Source organism: Lagenorhynchus albirostris, chromosome 14 (genome assembly GCF_949774975.1).
Source record: "Lagenorhynchus albirostris chromosome 14, mLagAlb1.1, whole genome shotgun sequence".
In the NCBI taxonomy this organism is placed as follows: Eukaryota; Metazoa; Chordata; class Mammalia; order Artiodactyla; family Delphinidae; genus Lagenorhynchus; species Lagenorhynchus albirostris.
Genome location: NC_083108.1, coordinates 81,298,970 through 81,323,995, shown reverse-complemented (window position 1 = coordinate 81,323,995; position 25,026 = coordinate 81,298,970). Strand labels below are relative to the sequence as shown.

The window sequence follows — 25,026 nt, the reverse complement described above, 5'->3', positions numbered from 1 at the left end:
AATGCGTAAGAGACAACTCATATTGTTGTAACACGTTCTGATGTAGTTTGGCTTTCTTCACGTTAAAAAGGACCAATCCCAGTATGCAATGCAAACAATGAGTTAACAGTCGATTAGAAACCCATATCCAGCATGCCTTGCTCCCGAGCAACCTCAGAAGTGGGTATGAGAGACACCACTGCATTCTGGGAGTTGTAGTCTCACAGGACTGGCCCGCCTATTATGCAGCTTCAGCGGCCTACGTTTGGAGGAAACCGTACTGGGTGGCTTAGGGCGGCCGGAGCCCTAGAGAGCGGTGCCGCCCAACAACCTTTGCCTTCGACCGGTGGGGGGGGGCCAGCTCCGCCTCTTCTCGTATCTTTCCCATAGCCCAAAATGGCGGCGGAGGTGGATTTTGGCGACCTAGAGCTGTTCGAGGCGTTTGACCACCTAGAGGAGTCGACTCCGAAACCAGTTCACACTCTCTTCAAGGACGACGACGGAGACGAGGAGGACGAGAATGGGGTCGGCGACGCAGAGCTGCGGGAGCGGCTTCGGCAGTACGAGGAAACCATCGAGCAGCTCCGCGCCGAGAATATCCTTCCCGCTCGCTGGGCCCTGTCACTGGGGAGTGTGGTGTGTGCCGTCCCCGGGAGGGTGCGGGCGGAAATTCCACGAGGCTGAGAATCGCGGGTTCGGGTTGCATAAGCCGTCCCCGAGGCCTCGGCGCGGACATCTCCCCTTCTGGGATCCGTATCCTGGACTTTATTCACTCCTCCCGCCCCCCAGTCTGGGGCAGGTTTTTAGCGTTATTCCGGACTCTTTCAACTGTTCAGTTGTAGACTCTTCACTTCTCTTCCCCTATTCGGAGTCACTATCCGATCTCCTTTTTTGGAGCCAAGCTAAAGTTATTGCAGTCACGCTGTAGTTATGTTAGGAGATACCGGATGCTTAGACCTAGGCGCAGATGTGTCTTTAGGGCGGTGCAAAAGTTAGTGGTGCTAGGATGGGCAGTTGGGGGCGTTAAGGAGTCGAGGCATGCAGAGAGAAATGGTTAATTGCTTGATGAACTTCGGGGATTCATTTTAAAGTTCTTCCACTTTGAAGTAGCTTCCGTGGTTAAGGGCCATTGCAAACCCCTAGGGAAAACGCTCAAATAAGTTTCCGTTTGCCTTTAGTTACATGTTTACAACCTTTCTAGCAAGAAGTGTTACTATGTTTATTTCCATTCTTAGAGAATTTTTGGTATTTTTTTGTTTGTAATATACATGCAAGTAATTTTGGCTCAGGTAGTTTTTCTAGTGTAAAAACCCCTGAAAGTGGTTGGTAAATCATCTTTTAAGGTTTTCGAAGTCATTTTTTCATAATGCCGTTTTCCTCGACATTTTATTATGAAAAATTGCAAAATACAGAAAAGTTGAAAGGATTTTACAGTGAACATTCATAGATTCCATCCTAGATTCTTCAGGTCTTAACAGTCTGTTACGCTGCATAACATTTTTGGTTTAGTCTGTTAGTCTCTTTGAACTACGTGCCCCTGCCTTAGAAATACCGTGTTGGAAGGGATGAAAACTCTATTTTAGTTTTTAGATCCACATACCTAGCCCTGCAACAAAACAGGAGGTCAGTAAGTGTGTCATCCTCAAAATATTTGTCTTTTAACGTATATAACATATGTTTATAACAGTGACACCAAAAGTGAGGTTAGTAGTTGAATTTTATGATCTTTGTATTTCTATTTAATGAGGGCTTATACTCCTTAACAAGTAATAACATCAAGAACTTAAAAGAAAATTGAACATTCTGACTCGACCAAGGTATGAGATCTTGAATTTGCACCATAATGTCCTTTATTTTTTATCCTGACATTAATGTTTAATCACAGGTGTGGTTTTTTTTTGCAAAAAGGGTGTTTAGGATTTTTGTACCATTTTGTACTCAAGAAATCATAGTAATGATCCTTTATTTTTAATTTGTGAGGGTAAAATTTGAATTCTCACAACTGTATTAAACTTTGAAAACTGACTTATTGGGTGAAAATACGTGTGAAAGACAATTCAGAAGTTTTTGACTTAATGTTCAGAACAGGCAAGTTATCAACCTAGCTGTTGCTATTCAGCGAACATTTCTGGTAAGTTAGAATTCAGATTACGGTATTAATCTAGCTGAAGATTTATTTATACAATTAAAATGTGTTCATAAATAGAAATAATGCAAGATGCAGCATTTTAGAAGAAGAGATGGTAGTTGCTTTTGAAAAAAGTACAGTGAGTAAATTTGCATTCAGGCATCTGATTTTAATAGAAGATTAAATGTTGATATTTTGTAATTAAATTTACTCAGTAGTCACTAAATTAAAATATTTCCTAAAGTACAAATTTATTACACGGAATGGTATGTTAAGGCTTTCAGAATATGGGGTACACTGATGCAGTTTCACGTGGAATTTTTTGTCCCTGGTACCAGCTGAATTAACTGGCTACACTGGTGACTAAAACTTTAAAATTTTAGAATTTAACATATTTAGAATTTAGACATATTTCAGAATATGTAAGAATAACTTCTCTATGCCCTACTTTCCTTCCTCTATGTGAGCACACTTTGTAGATCTACACTTATTTTTTGGTTAGGTAGTAAACATATTGAATGTAACTAGGATTCTTAAAAAAAATCACAATTTTTATATATGTAAAAATATTTAGACAAGCATATGCTTTGTAATAGAGTTGTTCATTTAAACATTAAATATTTATTTATAAGGGGGTTATAATCACCTGAATTCAAATGATTACAGCATCATAGGCTTTGCCAGTTTATAAGAAGCATTAGTATCCTGAAAAAGGAAAATATATATATATTTTTTTTTTTAATTGGTGCCCTCCACATTGTCAGACTGACAAAGTTTTCTACAGAACACCAAGGAAGAAAAAAATAAAATTATTTAGATAAAACTGTACCCTACATCTCTTGATTTAACCCTTATTTTTGGAACTTTCATGATCAGAAGTGTCTCTTCTTTTTATCCAGTAAACATTGTGGGGCGTTTTTTTTTTTTTCTGTTTTTTCTTTATATGATGAAATTTTTCAAACGTACAGAAAGTGGAAAGAATAGTACAGTTAATACCCATATTTTCATCACTTAGATTTAACAATATTTTGCCATATTTCCTTCTTCTAATTCCATATACATATTTTACCCCAGATATTTCAGCATGTATTTTTTTTTCTAAAGACTTTCATGTTACCACAACACCATGATCACGCCTAATAACTGTCACGATTTCCTTAATAACATTCCCAACCAGATTCAGATTTCCCCAATTGAATGTCTTTATTGCTGATTTCTCAAACTGAACTCCAGTCAAGGGTCATGCAATTGCATGTAGTTTTTAGAAACATGATGTATTTTTTAAAACTGAAGTTTGTGCCAATTGAAGCAAGTTTCTGGGTGTCTTCATATTTAATTTTATTTCTCTACTTGATGTGGGCAATTCCACATACAGATTGATTTGTTTCACGTGCTGTACAGGTAGAAGGATTTGAGGCAGGTGTGGAGGAATCAGATTCAGCTGCTCCCAGGTTACCAAAGGGATATATAGCAGATTTCCAGGCTGCAGTCTAGTTCTGTTTTTTGCAGTATTTGAAAGTCAAATTCAGGAATGAGATACTTTTTACATCTCTACTTTAAAATTTTGGATTTGAGCTACTTAGTGCAGTGTGCTCTGCCCTCCAGAAAGGGTCTACCCATTTATTTATAGTGTTTCAATTTCCCATATATTTCCAAGCCAAATTCACTGATTCTTTCAGAAATATATTCTTGTAACCTGCTTTATTCAATTCCTCCCTCTCCTCAATTTGTAAACAAACAGCCATTGGGTAAAGAAGGTTTTCGGTTGAAAGATTAACTGTAGCTTTTAATTTTTTTTTGCGGTACGTGGGCCTCTGACCGCTGCGGCCTCTCCCATTGCGGAGCAACAGGCTCCGGACGCGCAGGCTCAGCGGCCATGGCTCATGGGCGCAGCCGCTCCGCGGCATGTGGGATCTTCCCGGACCGGGGCACGAACCCGTGTCCCCTGCATCGGCAGGCGGACTCTCAACCACTGCGCCACCAGGGAAGCCCAGTTTTTAATTTTTTTATGAAATATTTTTAAAAATATGTAATGTAAAAGATACCCCTAAAAACTGTTAAAGTGGGTAAAACTGGAGTTCTTTGTGGTTCTTGATCTTATTTGTAAAATATTCTATGATCTTTGGTACTTAAGAATTATAAAGAGTCAGTGTTTATATATACATATGCAAGTTTTACTTTAATGTCTTCTAAGAATATGTTTTAACTTCTGTTTTAGTGGAATATTGGTGAACAATACTAAATTAGATGGACCTTTATTTCAGATTCTATTTATGAACAATGTTATTTCAAAGTAAGTAATTTTCCCTTTCCTAAATATTATGAGCTGATGTATTTATGATACAATGTCTTCTATAAATACGCTGTTCTCATTTTTACTTTATATACCATCTTTATTCTTTTACTTGAAATTTATGGAATCATGATAAAAGTGAGGACATTAGAGTCATATAAACCTGAATTTGAAGCTGGACTCCTCTACGTTCTATATCTGTGAACCTGAACAGGTCACTGACCCTCTCTGCATATCAGTTTCATCACTGGAAAACAGGACACTAATAGTAACTACCTCTTAAGTAGCTAAATGAGCACCTGTAAGAGCCCAATAAATAGCCTCAAATAAAAGTCACCGCTACCACCATAAATAATCTTAACCATTTCTCTGCCACAGTCAGGGAACTAAGTTTTCCCTGTTGGCTATCTTCAAAGCTTACCCACGTGATTTTTTTTTTCTTTTTAATAGCAAAACTAGACCTTTGCAAGCCTTCCAGCATGCTTGGGTCTAGGATGACTCAGTGCATTCCTGCAGTGCTTGCTAGAATGTTCTGACATGGTTTGAGGCCTTGACCTGTCCCTTCCTCAGAGCATGGTCATAGACATTTCAGACACCTGCTTGCCCCCTTCGGTGTCACTTAATCATATTGTTATCTTAGGTGCCGGGCAAGGGAAAGGGACCGTACATAGGGTGTTACCTGTGTGGCAGGTCCGTTGGCTACTTCAGCTCAGCAGAAGCAGAACCTGAGGCTCTGGGAGGGTGGAGCAGCCTGTGGTGAGCACAGGAGCAGCACGGTGCTGGGCACGCGGGGCTCCAGCGCCGCTGTCAGCGTCCGAATCGGCCTCTAGCTCAAGCCCTTGGCAGTCTTAATGTCTGCACTGCTCACCTGGTGTTGTGCCTGCAGAAATCTTACAATGTCAGAGCTAATGGGACCTGATGGATCAAGTCTGTAAAGAGGAGGTTGGCTCTTTTGGCCCCTCCTGAACCGAGCACTGAAGAATATTTGATGAACGTAGTTCTTGACCTGGAAAGCTGGGGAAAATAGACCTCAGTCGTTTTTCTTGCATTGCATTTTGGTCTTTTTTTCTCCAGTGTAATATTTACATAGGTGTTTCCTTATATGTGCAGAGAGGGTGTCTGGGACGAGGATGTGGGATAGCTGAATGCACTGATTATCTCTGTGTTGCAGAAATAAGGGGCTGAGAGACAGGGTAGGAAGGGAGCTTTTCATTATGTAACTCACCCTTTTAGTTCTTTTGAATTTTGAACTATTTACTATATATTCAAAAATTAAGTATGTAAAATTTATAAATAAAATCCATTTAGTGTTTGCATAAGTATTTGCCAGCTGTTACAGCCTAGGCACTGTGTTAGGTTATTGTAATCATTTTATTAACTTGACAACAATGTATATATTTTTCCTAAGGAATAGATTCCTGAGTGTTACAAAGAGTCAGCGATTTGATAAACTCTGAAAAACAAAATAACAAAATTTACACATGACATCTTCTAAAAATGCATAAAACTCAATCAAGTCAATGTTTTACTCTGTCTGGGTTCTGACCATTTTGTCCTCTTTATGCAGGCAATATCATCAAGAAATAGAGGAATTTGTATCAAATTTAGTAAAAAGATTTGAGGAACAGCAGAAAAATGATGTGGAAAAGACTTCCTTTAATCTTTTGCCCCAGGTATTTCAAACTTAAGAGACTTTAAGATTAGTAGGTTATGCTTTTCACTGCCAGTTGTTAGGCTCCAGGGATCCTCTTGAATCAAAACCAGAATGACTGTTGAGATTGACTCTTCACCTCCCATCCTGCAGCCAGGCTTCCTTCTCCACAGTCTGACCAGCGCAGCCACAGGGTTTTCTTTTGGATCACGGGTGCTTTTCTCGGAGTCATATTCACTCCTGGCTGCACTCAAAACTGAAGCCTTTTTATTTTCCATTCCCTGACTTGGACACGTGGTTTGGGGCAGAAATTTAATTTTAGGTCAGAAAAAAAAATCTCTGTTTCTGGGGTTTATAAAAGATGGATTCTTTTTATCTAAAATGAACAGGTTCATATGCCATCCTTTCTTTCCCTTCTACTTGTTTTAAAAATCAACAGCATGCCCAAAGAAATCTGAGAGATTCCACTCTGAATATTAGGGCATGAGTTTACCTTAAGAAAATCAGAATTATGATTTCTGGGCTTTTTTTTTTTTAATTAAAAATTAAGGTAAGTAGGTCTCTCAAATAAGGATCTTCAGCTGTTTATCCTCAGAGGTTGGAGAATGGAGTATTCTAATTAATTAAATTTTTTGTTTATCACCTTTAGTTTTCACCTATCAGATATAATTTTTAAAGATTCACGGAACAAAATACATTTAACAATAAAAACCATACTAAAAAAAACCCAAAACATATTGAATATTATTTAATATTTGATTCAGGAAACACTTCAGAATTTTGTAGTGGCTTGAGGTCTGTAAGGGTTGTAATACAGTATTGACCAGTAATATCAAATTATATATTATTTTAATCTTTGATTATCTGATTTCAAGGTAAAGTCTGTCTTGTCAGTTTAAGTGTTGAAAGTTCCATAATTAATATTTGTTAACACAAAAGTCATAGTGTAAAAATAATTTTAAAAAAGTCATAGTGTATGTTAATGTTCCAGAAGATACTATCTTTTATATATCTTTTTAACTTTCCCACTTGGGAGATTTCTTTCATAAACATTCCTACCTAGCTTAACTTCTCAACTCACCCTAATTATGACAACAATGAATTCAACATTTTATATACCTTAATGGTATGTATTAGAAAATAAAGTGTGTTCAGATGGCTAATACTTGAAATTGAAAGTTGTTAAAAATTGGTTACCTTTTGTAACATGTGTTTCTCTTTGTGTTAGCCTTCCAGTGTTATGCTAGAAGAGGACCATAAAGTAGAAGAATCCAGTGCTGTTAACAATAAGGAAGCTTTTAGTGTAAGTTTGGACATTTAAGTTTTGAATTCTGCAGATGTGTTTCCTATCCTATGTCCATTGGGTGACATTTAAATGATAAAGTGGTATAGGCATATGTCGTCAGACGATCACACATTCTTTCATTAAATTTGTTGTAAACAATAATGTAGGCTTCAGCCTCTAAATACCATAGTTTGCTTCTTAATAACTATTTCATTGTGGCCTGGGGGCACAATATATATACTTTGGAGGACTTTATTTTTCTCTTGACTATCCTCTCTGTTCATCTTCTTTCCTTTCTTTCTTTTTCTTTTTTTAATAGATTGGGTTTTTTTAGAGCAGTTTTATGTTCACTGAAAAATGGAGTGGAAGGTACAGAGATTTGCCATGTATCCTCTGCCCCCAGACATTCATAGCCTCCCCCACTATCCACAGCCCCTACCAGGTGGTACATTTGTTACAATTGATGAACCTACATTGGCCCATCATTATCACCCAGAGTCCATGGTTTACATTAAGGCTCATTCTTGGTGGTGTACATTCTGTGAATTCGCACAAATTTATAATGATATGCATCTACCATGAGACTGTCATACAGAGTAGTTTCACTGCCCTAAAAATTCTCTTTATTCCACCTATTCATCCCTCTCTCCCACCTCTACTCATTTTTAAGAACTTGGATGAAGATATAGAAAGCATGCTTATGGAACTTCGAGATGGGTGAAGCTGAGAGGGATATATAGCTAATATAACAGGTGGCAGATAGGAAGTGTTAAATGTGGACAGACTACAATAGTGGGTGAAAAACAGAAGACGATTTACAGGGATGAACCTACATTTAGCCCTTTCAGTACCTATGCAAAATTCAGCAGTGTCAGTGCAGTGTAGTGGTGTGATTTTGCAACTTAAAAATTTTTAAAGAAGATGATGTAATCCTGGATTCCATTAAAGGAAGACTAGTTTTCATGTTCATGGAGTATTGTGTCCCATTGATGTACCACAATTTAGACTAAATTAATAAGTGCAGAATCCCCCATTTCCAGGCAGGTGCCACTTTAAATCCCAGAACCTTAGAGTTTAAAAGGGAAATGAAGTTATCTAATTCAAATTCAGGAATCTTTCTTTAAAGTGCCCTTAGAGCATTTTGCTCTTTTTTTGAGTCTTTCCAGTAACTTGGAATTCACTTTTTTAAAAAATGAGACAAACCACTTCATTCTTCACACCTGTGATAGATTTTTCCACTCTCTAAAAGTTGGGCTGAAATGTGCTTCTTGTACTCAATCCAATCACTGGTCCTAGTTCTTCCACTTGACATTTATAGGGTGATCTAAAACGATACCTTTGCAAATATCAGCCTTTATCACATTTGTAGAGATGTGTACATACCTTGTAAATCTTTTCAGTAAGATCTGTGGGCTCTTCATCATCCCAGCACCCCCATGTCTTTAAAATTGTGGAAAACTGAAAATAGATTGGATATAGATGATTTTAAGGTGTTAGTAATTTTCTTAAGCATGACAGTGGTATTGTGATTTGTAGAATGTTCTTATTCTTAGAAGGCTCATACTGAAGTATTTAGGGGTGCAGTGTCATGAATAGAGTCTGTAGCTGGTTATGTGTGGAAGCTAGAACCTGGGAAGGAAGTTATCGTATTAATCTCGAGCTGGAGAAAATAGTGACTTAGACTAAGATGATAGTGGTGTCGACTTACTTTTTAAAAATGGCTCAGTAAAAAGTGTGTGTGTGTGTGTGTGTGTGTGTGTGTGTGTGTGTGTGTGTGTAGAGATGTGCACACAAAAATGTCAGTTAACAATTGTTGAATCTAGTTGGAGGGTACATGGGTGTTCCTTGTACCATTTTTTTCAACTTTTCTGTAGGAAATTGTTCGCAAAAATTGGAAGGAAAGGAAAAGAGTGATTGGGAGGAAAGGAAGTGGAAACAATGACTATATAGATATAGACAACTGTCTGAGAATCTTGCTGCAAAAGGAAGCAAAGAAATGGGAAATTGGAGGGAATATAAGAGTTGTTGAAAAGTTTTTGTTTTTTAAGTCTGGAGAAAGTGCAACTGATAGTAGTGATCCAACAGGAAAAATTCAGTGATCTAGGCAACAGAGGGGAATTCAGTGATGGAGATCTTACTTACACATCAGAATGTGGCTCCTTTAACTAGGGAGTTGATTATTATATCTAATAATTTCATCCAGAAATAAATTGTTAAAACAATTAATCATAGTCTTACATTATTTAATGTCTTTTTTTTTTTCTGCTTAAATAGCAATATTTTTTGACTTGTTTTCTGCAGGTTGTAGGAAGTGTCCTGTATTTTACTAATTTTTGCCTTGATAAATTGGGGCAACCGCTACTAAATGAAAACCCTCAGCTTACGGAAGGATGGGAAATACCCAAGTATCCTACATAGTGAATGAAGATCTTTATGCATCTTGCCATTAAGTTCACCTTTTAAAAAAAAAAAAAAAAACCAAATTTTGCAGACTATGATAACTATTCCTTAATAAAACTCACTAAAGGTACCAGCAAGTCTTCAGCCACATTGTTTCTCTAGAAGGGCAAGAAATACAAGTAAAGGCAAAAAGGTTTGTGTGGGGAGTTGCTTTTGTTTTCTTCTTCTTTTTTAACCAAAACCATGAACTCTTTTAGCTTGAAAAGTTAATATTCTTTATTGCTGGCTTATGATAAATAAACAGATTAAACTAGAATTTCAATATATAGACATGTTAAATGTTTAAGTCAGTTATATATTCATTGGTTCACTCCTGATGTGCCTGGGTGGGTGGAAAGGTATATTACTGCTGTCAGTTTGATTGCTGTCTTATAACCATCTACCCCTTTCCAAGTTACCTAAAGGAAAATATGATAATCTGTTTGCCTTGGTTCTTCTATTATTAGCCACTGACAAAACTCAGAGGTAACAGATCAGTCGGGAACACAAGGGTTCTTGGTTAAAAGACTTGGTCAAAAGTACTGTTTGTTTAAATCACTAAGCACAAGAAGTGAAAGTGTACTCATTTTTGCAGATAATAATTGGCGATCTACATGCTTTCTTGTCTCTGATACACGTTGCTGTCATACAGAATTTTGTTGATTTGCTTTTATATTTCTATTTACATTATGAAAATCTTTGTTTTTTGACCAAATAGGCCAAAGCCTCACTGTTTCAATTGTGGTTCTGAAGAGCATCAAATGAAAGATTGCCCAATGGTAAATTTTTCTCATATAAAAAAAAATCTTTGAACCAGAGCTTTCTAATGTTTTCAATACATCTGTGGCATTGTGTGATGTGAAGAAACTTCCTGTCTTTCCCATAGTCCTTGATTTTGAAATCTTTCCAAATTTATACATAAGTTTTAAAGATATTAGATTTAAAAAAATAATAATTTATTACAGTACTCTGTATTTGAGATGAATAAAACATTATGAGGGTTCATTTTTAGACACCTTATTTTCAGAACTTTATTTTATGTTATGATAGTACCAAGGTAATACGAAATTAAGGGACTGCTTCTCTTCTTTGCTTATTTTCCTAAAGTATCCACTCTCTTTTATACCTGTCCCTTATGCATTAAAACTGAAATAATCTGTGTGCTTGACCTAGAAAAAGTGCTTATATTTATTCAATTTCTGAAGTATTTCTAAACTGCTCGATACCATTCTTTCCAAACACATTACGATTTAGCCTCGGAATGCTGCTCGAATAAGTGAGAAGAGAAAAGAGTATATGGATGCCTGTGGTGAGACAAGCAGTCAGAATTTTCAGCAGCGATACCATGCAGAAGAAGTAGAAGAAAGATTTGGAAGATTCAAGCCAGGAGTTATCAGGTACCTCTGTCATTTTACCATAGAATGTCATTTCTGCTTCCCCGCTGTTTGGAACGTTCTGTGGATCTTCAGGGTAATAATCAAGATATAAGTGTTCTCTAGCAAGGCTCTCTATAATGTACATCAATTAATCCAAAAAGATGTATTGGAATTTTAACTATGTGTTTGATAGGCACCGTGCCACAGGCGTGTAATATAAGACACAGAAGAGTTTTAAAATATCAGACCAGTATGTATTTTCATCCAAACAAGAATTCAGTATTTTTCTTCCTCTTTTATTTTTACTCAGTGAGGAACTTCAGGATGCGCTGGGTGTGACGGACAAGAGTCTTCCACCTTTTATATATCGAATGCGCCAGCTAGGATACCCACCAGGCTGGCTCAAAGAGGCCGAACTAGAGACCTCAGGGCTTGCACTCTATGATGGAAAAGGTATAGTATGTTCAGTTAGATAAGTCAGCTTAAGTGTTGTATCTTTTTCTTTTTTAATTAAAGAATCACAGTAAAATAGGGTGGGAATGGCTGGCTTATTTAGTGTGTGCTGAGTTAACTAAAAAATATCTTGATGGTGTTTCCCTTGTTTTACAAAGAAGGAGCTAAAACTTCAGTGAGAGTTATCAGATGGTTATCTGGACTTGCCCAGTGACTACCTAGCAAGGTATTGGTTCTCCAGCTAGACCTCATAAGCTCTTGCCTTTCTCAGTAATGGCAACAGAAATATATCCATCTCTGCCAGGAGACCTATAAAAATTAGAGTAAATAAACCCTCCTATGATCTAGAACTTCTCTTAGGTACCTCCTCTAGAAAAATATTCACACGTGCGCACAAGGAAATGTATGTATATAAAGATACTTTTTAACATTGACTATGATAGTGAAAAATTAAAAACAACATTAAGGCCCTAAAGGAGAATGGCTATGTAAACCGTGGTAGATCTGGGGGGTGGAATCCCTGCGGTATTTTTAAAAATGGAGTAAATCCATGGAGCTAACGTGGCCAAATCCCTATGCAATCCTGAGTTTAAAAGGCAAGTTTCTGGATGACTTATATTATGATACCATTGATCTTAAATTAAAAAAAAAAACCCACACGGATGAAACAATGCTCTATATTTTCTATGAGGAGTTATGTTTGTAAAAGATATTTTTGAAAGATCTTAACCAAGAACCACCTAGATTTCAGGGTTTGGACTCATAGAGGCCTTCCCTGACCACTTTATTTAAAGGTATCTCTCCCGGGCTTCCCTGGCGGCGCAGTGGTTGAGAGTCCGCCTGCCGATGCAGGGGACACGGGTTCGTGCCCCAGTCCGGAAAGATCCCACATGCCACGGAGCGGCTGGGCCCGTGAGCCATGGCCGCTGAGCCTGCGTGGCCGGAACCTGTGCTCCGCAACAGGAGAGGCCACAACAGTGAGAGGCCCGCGTACCACAAAAATAAATAAATAAATAAATAAATAAATAGATGTGTCTCTCCCATGTTTACCCACCTGTTCTGCCAGTCTTTATCACTTCACCCTGTTTGTTTTCTTCATGCCCTGTCACAATTTGTATCTATTTATTTATCATGTAGCACAGTGCCTGGCATCTGGTGGATAGTAAATAACTTTTTATATAAAAATTTATAAAGTCCTAACCAATATACAGCAAACTCAACAGTGGTTATCCCTGAGAACGAAAACAGGATTGGGCTTAAGATTTTAGTATTATCTCTAATGCTGTACATTTTTAAAAAATGAGAGTGTTTCTAGATATTACTTAGGTAATTAAAAATAAAAAATTTAGGGACTTCCCCGGCAGTCCAGTGGTTACGACTCTGCACTTCCACTGCAGTGGGTGCAGATTCGATCCCTGGTCAGGGAACTAAGATCCCACATGCCACGTAGCACAGCCAAAATAAATAAATTAATTAATTAAATAAAAGCTAAATAAAAAATTTACCAACCCCCCCCCACCTCAAGTGGTACCAAAGAATATTTAGCACAGCCTTTTTTAAAAATTTTTTATTTAAATTTTATTTTTTTATTTTTGGCTGCGTTGGGTCTTTGTTGCTGTGTGCGGGCTTTCTCTAGTTGTGGCGAGTGGGGGCTACTCTTCGTTGCGGTGCGCGGGCTTCTCATTGCAATGGCTTCTCTTGTTGCGGAGCACAGGCTCTAGGCACACAGGCTTCAGTAGTTGTGGCTCGCGGTCTCAGCAGTTGTGGCTCGCGGACTCTAGAACACAGGCTCAGTAGTTGTGGTACACGGGCTTAGTTGCTCTGCGGCATGTGGGATCTTCCCGGACCAGGGCTCAAACCCTTGTCCCCTGCATTGGCAGGTGGATTCTTAACCACTGTGCCACCAGGGAAGCCCCAGCACAGCCTTTTAATATATCCCCAGGTCATGCTGACATTCAAATTATCATTGCTCCTGCCACTCTGTAGGTGCTTGCATTTGTTTTCTCTCTCTCTCTCTCTTTCTCTTTCTCTCATTATTTGTTTGAATAGAGATTCTTTGGACAAAAGATTGTAGATCATTGAGAGCCTCTTAAATCTCTTTTAATCTGTAAGTTCCCTTTCTTGTTTTTAACAAAACTCTGTATTTTGTCCTTTTGAGTTTTCGAGATTTTGCTGGTGCATCCCCATGGTGTTATTTTATCATGTTTCTCTGTCCCTCTGTTTCCTGTGAATTGTAGTGGAATCAGTCATTGGTGATCATTGCCTATATCTATCTGTTAATGATGGGTGACATACTGGTTATATTCTCATTCTTTCATTACTTGGCTTCTTATCCTGAAAACTTATATAAAGAGAAACTTCTCATCAACTATTTGTTTTCCTTAGGTATATAGACAAGGCAAAATAAAATGTTCGATTTATTTAGTACTTTTCAAAATAATGAAGTGGTTCCTAAGTATCCTTCAAAAACTATTCTCATCTGTAAAGTGGTTTTAATAGTATGTACCTCTTAGTGTTGTTATGAAGATTAAGCAAATGAATACTTGTAAACTGTTTAAAGCACTATCTGAAAAGAAAATACTAGCTTATACACAGTGACCATTATATAAATGTTTATTAAATAAAGAATTGGAATAGAGGATTAGGCAAATCAAAGACCAGTGCAAAACAGACTTTTCAAATAACTCATGGAAGAACTAAAGTTTCCAAGATTTTAAATGTTTATTTTTATCAAAATAATATGTCCATGTTGTTTAAAAATTCTAATCTAATGGTTCAGACAAATTATAATTAAAGCTATTCTCGGAATAATTCTGTGGTCATGAATCTAAGCACTTTCCAGGTCTGCTTTTGGTCTGGAGAGGGATTTATATGGGCATCTAGCAATATTAAGCTTTTTGATGGTCTGTAATAGATGGTGCTGATGGAGAAACAGAAGCTGGAGAAGTACAACAAAATAAAAGTGTCACTTACGATCTCTCGAAATTGGTAAACTATCCAGGTTTTAATATATCTACTCCCAGAGGAATTCCAGATGTAAGTGTGCTGTTTTTTTATTCTTCTGGGATGTGACATTATTTATGTAGATTGTTCAAAATGTTAGCTTATGTAGCAATTACTGTTCCATAAAGAAGTAAATGTGTTACTTTTGTGTTTAATTTTTTAATTTCCTTTATGTTGATTAGAATATTAAGTGAAATCTTGAATTCATCAAAAAGAAAACCCACAGTTTTTTCCAATTTTATGCCCTAAGAAAAGGAGCTAAAATAGAATGGTGAGATTCTATAAATCTAAAACTATTCTAAAATTAAAAGATTCTTTTTTTAAAATATGGGATGGTTTGAAGCAGTGTTAAAAGTTTTACAGAATTAATTGGGAAGTAAATTTCTGCCTTTAATAAATCTAAGTATTACTATAACTTTTTCCTACTCTTCCCTCTTCACCCACTCCCCAAAGTAAAATTTCTCCTATACAAGAAAGGTTTGCTACACTTAATCTTTTCCAACTTTCATCTTAGGTTTCAGGCTTTAACAACTAACTATAGTAGTGGTGATGGTGGTGGTGGTATTTTAATAAAAATGCATTCTAGGTGTTCTTAGGGACTGGGCTTCAGAGAAACAGCCAAAGGTCTGAACTTACACTCTAGTGAACAGATACGAAGACGTGTGTAATTAATCAAGGGCTGAGTTGCATGTACAGACCATCAGTCCCTCTGGAAGTGGGTCCAAGTACCAGCCCACATCAGAATCTCCTTGGGGTGTGCATTAGAAATGTACATTCTTGAGCACCGCCCCTGCCCCCCCTTAGACTTAACTTAGTCCCGGAATCTATAGGTTTCACAAGAGCCCAAAGTGATTTCTATTGAGAACCACTGTTGAATGTGTTACTGGCCATAAGAGAGAAACGAGTGATGTTGAACCTTAAAGATTATTGCTCAGTTTGGAAAGGGAAAGAACAGAAGATAGAAAAATCAGCATGAGTGAGCGAGTTAGGAAAAGGGAACAGTTAACAGTCCTGTGAACAGCGCTGGTGCGTCAGGAGCGGGGCGGGAGCCAGCCAGGCCGAATGAGAGTCTGTGTCATTAATGCCTGTAACTTCTTCTTGTAGTAGGTAGAACCTTTTTGGGCCAAGCGATTTTGTCAAGTAGTCTTTTAGTGTTCGGTCCTGATCATTTTGCAGGCAGAGTTGGGTTTTTTTTCCCCTTCAATGCTCCATTATTTTCATTAATTTCCCCAAAAAGGAAAAGTCACATATGAAGCAGAAATGTAATTTGAGACCTCCACCTTACCTCCTGTCAGCAGACTATTCAAAGCATGACATTTTCCAAATACATACTTATTTTTCTCTTCTCTTTTCATCATTAGGAATGGAGGATGTTTGGTTCCATACCAATGCAGGCATGTCAGCAGAAAGACGTGTTTGCCAATTACCTAACTTCTAACTTCCAAGCGGTAAATAGATTTTCAGAGTGTGGTTTATAAACATGTATCGAAAAAAAAAAAAAAAACATGTATCGCGTCTATCTGAGGAATTTTGTAACTCATTAGGCATCTTATTGCCTTTTCTCGCTTTGGATATAAAGCACTCTGTGTTTTCTGATGAATCCAAAGGAAAAAGGTAACTGCCTTCACCAGTTACCTGGACTTAGCTCCAGATTGGTTTTCTACATCATATTTAAGTGAAGGGATGGGGTTCAATTCTTTGTGGACCCGCCTAACTTGTGTTCAGTTTGGTTCTCCGTTAGCCGAGCGTGAGGTCCAGCAGCAAGAGGTCTTCGTCTCTGCCCAGGCCTAGTAGCCCAAAGAAGCAGAAGAAGGAAGGCAGCTTGGCAGCCTCGCCCGCTGACATGGAGCTTGACTCGGGTAGGTTTCATCCCGTGGTTTTGATTTCTTTAGAAAGTAGGGTGAATTTGTACGCTCCTGAGTTCCATAAGAAAGAGGAAGCTCTTTATGAGCACTAACTTTTCTTTTATCCTCGGATATCAGAGCATCTCCACTCTTGCTGATCAAAGCTTGGTGTGAGAGCCAGCTGGGCAGCCGACTGGGTACCTGAGCTAGACAGACCTACCCACCCAGTCCCAGTGGTTCTGGACCTGGACCGGCCCCTCTGGTGGGCAGTGCTTTGAGACAAGCAGTGGAACATGCTCCCCTTTGGCAACTCCCGAGAGGAAGAAGGGCAGAGCTAAGTCAAGCTTTCTCAGATACTCTTCCCAAGTGTGTAAATCCACTAAGTCCCTCCTCCCTCCAGGAAAGAGAAACCAGGAGGAAAGTCCGTCCTCTCAGAAACCCAGGAGGGAACAAAGGCCTTGCCCTCTGATACTCCCCCAGCCTTTTGTTCTCTGAACCCTCTGGGTTTACCGTGGAACCTGTGGTCAAGCAGGGTTGTGACGGTCCTTTTCAGCAGATCAGTAGTTACCAGGACAGTCATGCTCCCACCTTTCTGAGTCCCCGCTTACCCCACTACCAACCACCACTCCTTTGGGTTTCCCCTTGGGACTACTGATGAGTAGTTTAGATTTTGCCCCCAGAAGGCTCTGGAATGGATCAGAATGTTGTGTTAATTGAATAAACTCCAAGTCCACTCTGAACCTAAGATGAAAACTCACCCCTTGTTCTGTTGCCCGTCACAAACCACGCCCCTCTACTCTGGTCCCATGTAGCATGTCGGATGTTCTGAAAGTGAAATGAAATGGCAACATTGGGGTAAAATGCATACAGATGCTCTAGTAATAAGAGGCCAGCAATGTAAATTGCCTCAAATTTGAATGGAGACCTCCCCACCCCGAGTACCCATTTTCAGATTCCCGGGGAGATTTTATTTTACTTTATTTTTTTGGCCATGCCACACGGCACGTGGGATCTTAGTTCCCCGACCAGAGGTTGAACATGTGCCCCCTGCAGTGGAAGCACGGAGTCCTAACCACTGGACTGCCGGGAAGCCGCACCCAGGGAGAATTTAAAGGTTGCAGATAAATTACCTTAAATCCCCAAATTGAATGATTTTGCACTAGCAACTTCAAAGTCCAAAATTAAAGCCTCCAAACCATTTTCCCCAATTTTTTATTCTGCTTGTTCTCACCATAGGAGTCTTGATACCTGAGTAAAGTTCACAACCTGGACGTTTAGCACCTACAGCCCTACTTCAATATCTAGTCTCACTTTTAACAAGGCCAAAGAGTTCATAGGAAACAGAATTACAGCCTTTGCCACATACCTATGAAATTTTGAAAGCAAGCAATTCCCCAAAATCCATAAGCAGTTGTCCCAGACAATTACATTTCCAGAGCCCAGCACTTCCCAGTGTTATCAAAGGCCACAGCCAAGATTTCTGAGTAAGGGCAAAAATCTTGGTTTCTCTCTCTCTCTTAGTGCCAGTCATCTGACTCCACCACCTGGGAACTTAGGTTGGAAGAAATTTCCCCATAAGAAGAATTTTGGTTTTAGGCACTTAGAGTACCTCTGAGGAAAAGACACCGAGCTTGGTATTTTGAACCCTTTGGGATGTAGTTGCTTTCTCTCGAGGTTTGGGAATTTGCGGTGGTGGCAGGTCCGTAACTAGGTCCACACACTACATGCAGGCACTTTCAGCCCTGTGCTGGGAGCTGCTGCTTCTGTTTCTTGTGAGGGAATTTCTGAGGCCTAGGAAACCTTCCTCTTAAGGGAAGTTTCTCTCTGTTTGTCTGTCTGTCTCTTTCTTTCTCTTTCATATATAATTAACCAATCAAGAGCCAGCCTGAGCCCATGTGATGAAGTGAGACTCAAGAATACAAGTTTAGGGGCTTCCCTGGTGGTGCAGTGGTTGAGAGTCCACCTGCCGATGCAGGGGACACAGGTTTGTGCCCCGGTGCGGGAGGATCCCACATACCGCGGAGCGGCTGGGCCCGTGAGCCATGGCCGCTGAGCCTGCACGTCCGGAGCCTGTGCTCCGCAACGGGAGAGGTCGCAACAGTGAGAGGCCCGCGTACCGCAAAAAAAAAGAAAAAAAAAAAAAAAAAGAATCCAAGTTTAGTGCCTCCACATTTCTTCCGTGGCTCTCAGTCCACAGTGGAATTTGGGGCAGAAGATCTAGTGCTAGTTTTTGCCTAACTCACCCTGGGATAAACAGTTTAATTAGAACCTCTTTAGTTCTCTGTAAGACAGACAGAACCTTTGCAGAACAAAGATTATTTACCCTGGGTGCCTAAAAGACCTGAAATGCCTTCTTTCCACACTATGTATCTGGTCTCTGCCTCGGCCACACTTCCTGAGGACTCAGCTGGGCCCCTACCCCAAAGCCTGTGCCTTAGTTCGCTAGATCCCCCTTGCCCTGCAGTCTGTAAGTGAATTATTTCGTCAGTTGTGCCTGCTTCCAAGCCTCTGCTGCCATCTGCTGAGGCTTCTGCCTGCCCGCACACATTTGTTAAATGTAGTTCAAGGTCCCAGACCACCTGCTAAAGGCTCCTCTGGTCGCAGCCATCAGCAGAGGCAACTGGTTTTGTTTACAAGCGCCTGCCTCTGTGCAGAAGCTTAAGTAAGCCTCTGCCTTTTTAGAAACAGCAGCACCTCTAAAAGAAGCCACCATAACGTGCACTCACCTGCTGAGGACAAAGAACCCCGTGACAAGAGCTTTCTTGCCCAAGCCACAGACTTAAAAGATGGGCCAGTGCCAGGATCAGAACACTCTGACCACGTGTAAAGCTCAAGGCCTCGAGCCACATGTCTTGACCTCCATGTGTCTTCCCACCCCCAGTCCATCCTTCTGTTTGTTAAAACATGTTGTTTTCCATGTTCCCTCTCAGCACAATGAATGTCAGGGTCTTTGAGGGGGTGAATAGCAACCCCCTTCCCTACCCTCGTTCTGAACAACTTAAGTGATCATTCAGTGAGTAGTAACAGATCAAATTATCGAGGCCAGTTATAGGGCTGCTTCGTGAAAGGGCCGAGAGGGTCTGCTAACTGAACTGGGTTGGTTTATGGACACCCTGGTAAATGGTCCTAAAGGCAGGCCCTTCCCACCCCAGAACCACCGCAAATCCCCCTGTCACCAGCTTCTTCCTGCCCTGCAGGGGCGGAACTCTGTAAGGCGTAGTAATTCGAGTGACTTTTGTCGGCAGTTCATTCCCAAGAAGAAACAGTGAGTCAGTCTAATTGCCATTTTCCTGTGGAAAATTTTATTAGCAAATCATGTGTTAAAAGTGAAATGGATTCCATATTGCAAACCTGTGGGTAGAGTGATTCAGCTGGGAACTGTGAAGTATAACTACCTGAACGTCCTGTTCCCATTTAGCATTCTTATGTTAATAGTGTTTATTGTGATATTTTGTGCAAAATGAAACTTGGGTTAAACTGTTTAGTTATGTTTTATTCTTAAAAGCACAAAATACATACGTTTTCAAGTAGTTCACTAGCTTTGCCATCCCTTCTCCCTGCCAGCTGCTCCTCTGTGCTCTCTGCTGTAGCCGGCAGCACCCGTGCTCTCGCAGCTCCTGAGACTGAGAGATGCCATTCGTCTGCAGCCGCATCCACCCGTAATCGTGGCTTTCCGTTTCTAGCCAGTTACCGAAATCTAAACACTGTCTCAGAAATTGCCTCTTCGTTCAGGCTTTTTTCTCTCACCTGATTGCTCTTGACGCCCTTATAACTGATTTTTTTTTTAATCCTTCCTTTCAGCTTTTTTATCCATTCTTTGCTCTTCTGATTGAGTTAACGTCTTAAACTCTGAGTGACAGTGTATTACCCTCCTCACAGATCTTATTGCCTGTACAATAAAGTTCAGGCTGGTTTTGCATAGGCTTTAGGATTCTGTGTTATGCAGTTGACTTTTCCAAAGTTTTTAAACACATAGTGTGTTTCAGACTCCTCTGCTAGACCCCGAGGCCAGGAAGATTAATAAGACACAACTGCTACCCTTAGTTACGGCTCTCTGTCGCCTAGGATTGCAGATGTGTAAACATCATTTTAAAATAAATGTGGTGGCCTGTAGTGATACATACAGAGGTTAGTATCACAGAGCTGGTCACCAACTGTAATAGTGGCACCAAGGAAAAACTGAGCAGCCGTGCTGGATAAAGTCATAGCCTCTTCCCAAGAATGCCTTCGAGCTGCATCTTGAGGGATGGATTCAGAGATTTACCAGGGCCATGAGAAGGGTTAGGACATTTGAGACAGTGAGAAATGCAAATACAGAAGCACGAAGCATTGGTCCAACAACAGTGTGACAGCTGGAGTCTTGTAAACCAGGCAGTAGGAAATGACATGGTGGAAATAGGCAAATTCTTGGTTGTGAGAGCCTCTAAGGCCCAGAGGAGATCGGACGTCTTCCTGTAGGTGATGGGAAGGCACTAAAGAGTTTCTCATGAGATGGAAGTGTTATTAGGACCAGATTTGTGTTTTAGAAAGACTGATAGTTTGGAGGATGAATATAAGGAAGAAGAGTCCAGAGGCAAGAAGGACTCATATTCCTGACAAATGGTAGTGGCCTCAAATAACGCAGCACCTATGACAGGCTGCAGGAAAGGGTGGGCCCCAGAGAGCCAAGGACCTGGCGTGGGCAGAAGGAAAGGGGGAGGACTGTCTGATGACGAGCAGGTTTCAGTTTTGGAGACTTCAGCAAGATGCCACCGGTGGTGCTATTAGCGAGCTTAGCAAATAGGGGAAGAGTGTGACTTTTAGGGAAAGATCCTCTGTTTTGGACAGGTCAGATCTGTTGTGTCTGTGGGACGTACAGGTAGTGAAGGCCAGTGACCAGTTGGCTGCATGAACGCACAGTTCAGGCGAGCAGACTAGACTGAGGGTACAGAATTGGGAGATAAGCCAGGGACCTTCCCACCCTGCCAGCTCCACTTCGTATCCTTCTGCCTCCACCCACTCTGGAGTGTAGGCAGCTGAAGTGCCAGCCCAGTTTCCTGCTGTGTTCAAGTTTTCCCTCCGTTAAAGTTCCCGGCGCCAGAGACCCCGACCTTTCCCCTGCAGATGTTCTTTTCAGGTGGATTGAGGACATTAAGTGATGGTCATGGTATCTGAGGATCCAGTTTGCCCCTCTTAAGCCAGTAATTTTGGCCAGTGAACCTCTGGATTCACCTGAGTTCAAATAATAAGTGTTCGTAAAACCAAATAAATGCTATATGACAACTCAAAGTTTCTCAACGTCCTCATTTCAGATGCAGAGGTCCCGCACGGGTCCCCGAGCAGTGAAACTTTTCAGTTTCAGCCCCCGCTGCCCCCTGGCACTCCTCCGCTCCCCCAGAGCACCCCTCCACCCATCTTCACGCCTCCGCTGCCCAAGGGCACCCCGCCACTCACTCCCAGTGACTCACCCCAGACCAGAACGGCATCTGTGACTATGGACGAGGACGCACTGACTCTGGAGGAACTTGAAGAACAGCAGAGGCGGATCTGGGCGGCCCTCGAGCAGGCCGAGAGCGTAAACAGTGATTCTGATATTCCTGTTGACACACCTTTAACCGGGAATTCGGTTGCCTCTTCACCTTGCCCGAATGAGCCTGACCTCCCTGTCCCAGAGGGAAAAACATCTGAAAAGCAGATGTCAGATGAGGCTGAGGTACCAGACACCAGTACAGAGAAGTCGGAAGTTGAACAAACCTCGAGTCCAGATTCTGAGGCTGCCTTGCCTGGCCAGAAAGAAGAGGAAGAGCCAGCTCAGGTAGACTCTAAAGGTGCTCTTGACAGCGGCAGGGTCGAGTCAGACTGTGAGGTCAAGAATGGAGGCAGCAGCCCGAAGCTCCTTCAGGCGGATGCCAGTCCTGGAACAGCCACTAAAATCCATAGCCCTGTCCCTGACATGAGCAAGTTTGCAACCGGAATAACGCCATTTGAATTCGAGAACATGGCGGAATCTACTGGAATGTACCTCAGGATAAGAAACTTGTTAAAGAACTCGCCCCGAAACCAGCAAAAAAACAAGAAGGCTTCTGAATAAACTGCTTTTGACATAGCACCAAGAGCTATTTAATTATAACTGTGCATTCTGGTAATTAGTACTAAGTGGACAGGTAAAATTATTTTCCTGTTTGTCCCTCCCATGTTAAAAGAAGTCTATCTAGGGCTTCCCTGGTGGCACAGCGGTTGAGAGTCCGCCTGCCGATGCAGGGGACGTGGGTTCGTGTCCCGGTCCGGGAAGATCCCACATGCCGCGGAGCGGCTGGGCCCGTGAGCCTTGGCCGCTGAGCCTGCGCGTCCAGAGCCTGTGCTCCGCAGCGGGAGAGGCCGCAACAGTGAGAGAGGCCCGCATACCGCAAAAAAAAAAAAAAAAAAAAAAAAAAGTCTATCTAAGGCTTAATTGTGGTCTGAAGTCAGGCCTCTTTTAAAGAACAGAAAGACTGAGCTTGCTGGTTTACTATATTTTATTCTTGCTGATAAAACCGTGGGGGGTGGGACGTAGGTAGGAGCTGGTTTAGAGATAGTCTGTTAAGGTTTATACTATTTTTGGATTGTGTCTGTCAAGAGTGATGGTTTTTATCTGTCTTTTGTACATTGTTTTCCCTTTCTACATTTTGCTAATTATCCTGTATGTAAGTTTAATATATCACTTTTTAAAAGAAAAAATTCTAACCATTTAAAGTTCCTATTTCAACTGTGTGAACCAAACGAGAAAATCAGGGATGAGCAGCTTTATCCCATTTCGGGTACTTTTGTAAGTGATTTACATGCATCAGTTTTAATAACACTTTTACTTTTTTGTAACTTCATTCTTCATATAAGCTTGCTATACAGGTATGTTCATCTTTGTGTACAAAGGTTTAATAAATTAGCTTTCATATACATAATCTGAGACTTTGAATACAAAAAAATGATTCACAGTTAAATAAGTATATACAACCTTGTAAGTTTGGAAGTAAATTTTGTGGTTGCAAAAATTAGTGGCAGCAAAGGAAATAAAGAAATTACAAGTTTGGGTATTTTCGGTGGATTTCAGCCTTAAATATAGAAACAGCAGGACCTTTTAAAGTAATCATTTTGAAAAAGATAAATGGAGGGCAGCTAGCCTTTGTACAAAAATAATTTTCTAGATTTGAATCCTATGATAATTGTTAAAAACAAAAAGTAGACGTAAAAAATTGTGTTTAATTGTCAGATATATCAGATAGAGCTGAAACTATGTTTTTTGTCTTTATGTGGAATGCCATTACATCTTTATACTCAAGTCCATGAAAATAAACATTTAGATGATCTTGAATGATTCCTGTTAGGTAGTGTTATTCTCCTCACAGGCCAGCAGAGGGAGCAAAATATAACCATTTCAGATTCGGTTTTCATTTTGGGAACTTGAGAAACCAAATTAACTGGGAAGAAAAATTATATGAAAGAGAGAAATTTATTTTCAAGGCCCTCACAGAATGTGCTAGAAATTGAATAAAATGTTTAATACTTTTGGCTTTTTTCTCTGAGTCGAAGTCCATAATAACACTGATCTTTTTCAATAGTTTACGTAGTGCTTTTACGTACATTATCTCACTCAACGTTTCTGTCAGGTAAATGTCTTACCACCACATTATGTACATAACCTAAGGAAACTTCAGCGGCATAGAGAGGTCAAAAGGACTTGTCAGCAATTAAGAAGTGGTTATTGGGATTTCCCTGGCGGTCCAGTGGGTTAGATCCCTGGTCGGGGAACTAATATCCTACGTGTCACATGACACGGCCAAAAAAAAAAAAAAAAGTGGTTGTTGAGAGGCCAGTCCAACTAAAGACTTGACTGTTCCCTAAATCACAGAAGTAGTTGTTTCAGTGCCCCTTAAACACCACATTGTGCAGTCTCCTATGACACCAGAGATAATCTAACAGTTATCTCTCTAGCATGTCCCACAGACAATCATGTTGAGGTTCTTCGTGCTTTATTACCCCATGGTCACAATCGCCATATTAGGTAGGGATCATTAACTTCATTTTTAGAGGAAATGCCTGAGACACACAGTGGCTGAGTAACCTGGTGAACCTAAATCCAGATCACTCTGACCCCCATATCCATGCTCTTAACCATTAAACTGCCTCTCTGTCAAAAGCTCTATAAATCACTAGTTTCTCAAAAAATTGTCTCCTATTTCTCTGTTTATCCAGTTACTTATTGAGGGCCCACTTGAGTTGTTCTATGTGCTTTGGGGCGTTAAAAGAAGAAAATGATAGAATCTGTTTTAAGAGGAGCTTGGCTACTAGCAGGAGAAAATGGATGGTTTCCTCTTAGGAGATTGATCATGTGGCCATGTGAAGCGAGCAAGGTACCTGGGCTATTTTGGGGTGGTGGGAGAGGCACCTAGGAAGGACTTTCTTTAAATTCACAGGGCCAGGGGTTTCAGTATTCGATTGGAGGGTATCTGAAGACTTCTGAAAAGAGAACCTTTGAGCTAATCCTTTAAAAAGGTAGGTAGAACTACAGATTTCCGTAGACAAAATGAGCGTTGAAATACACAAGAAATGGCATGAGTAA

General features: G+C 40.4%; 1 protein-coding gene and 1 non-coding gene across 6 annotated transcripts; both read left to right on the top strand.

Moving 5' to 3' along the window:
• The first annotated feature begins 341 nt into the window (after positions 1–341).
• Positions 342–23,976, top strand: ZCCHC8 (zinc finger CCHC-type containing 8). Of its 5 annotated transcripts, none has more exons than XM_060170634.1 (14): positions 342–576; positions 1,756–1,796; positions 4,326–4,400; positions 5,968–6,073; positions 7,280–7,354; positions 9,638–9,741; positions 9,864–9,929; positions 10,494–10,554; positions 11,030–11,172; positions 11,462–11,604; positions 14,519–14,640; positions 15,969–16,055; positions 16,349–16,466; positions 21,743–23,976. In XM_060170634.1, the coding sequence occupies exons 1-14, from the start codon at positions 376–378 to the stop codon at positions 22,519–22,521; spliced, it is 2,121 nt and encodes a 706-aa protein (XP_060026617.1). In that variant the 5' UTR covers positions 342–375; the 3' UTR covers positions 22,522–23,976. The 5 variants fall into 5 exon arrangements, with proteins under 5 accessions (XP_060026617.1, XP_060026618.1, XP_060026619.1 ...); XM_060170635.1 differs by having other exon boundaries at positions 361–574; positions 1,759–1,796; XM_060170636.1 differs by having other exon boundaries at positions 480–576; positions 4,372–4,400.
• LOC132504614 (small nucleolar RNA SNORA9) lies at positions 4,864–4,998 on the top strand. Its single transcript, XR_009534996.1, has one exon. It is a non-coding gene; the product is annotated as a small nucleolar RNA SNORA9 (small nucleolar RNA).
• Positions 23,977–25,026: the final 1,050 nt, after the last annotated feature.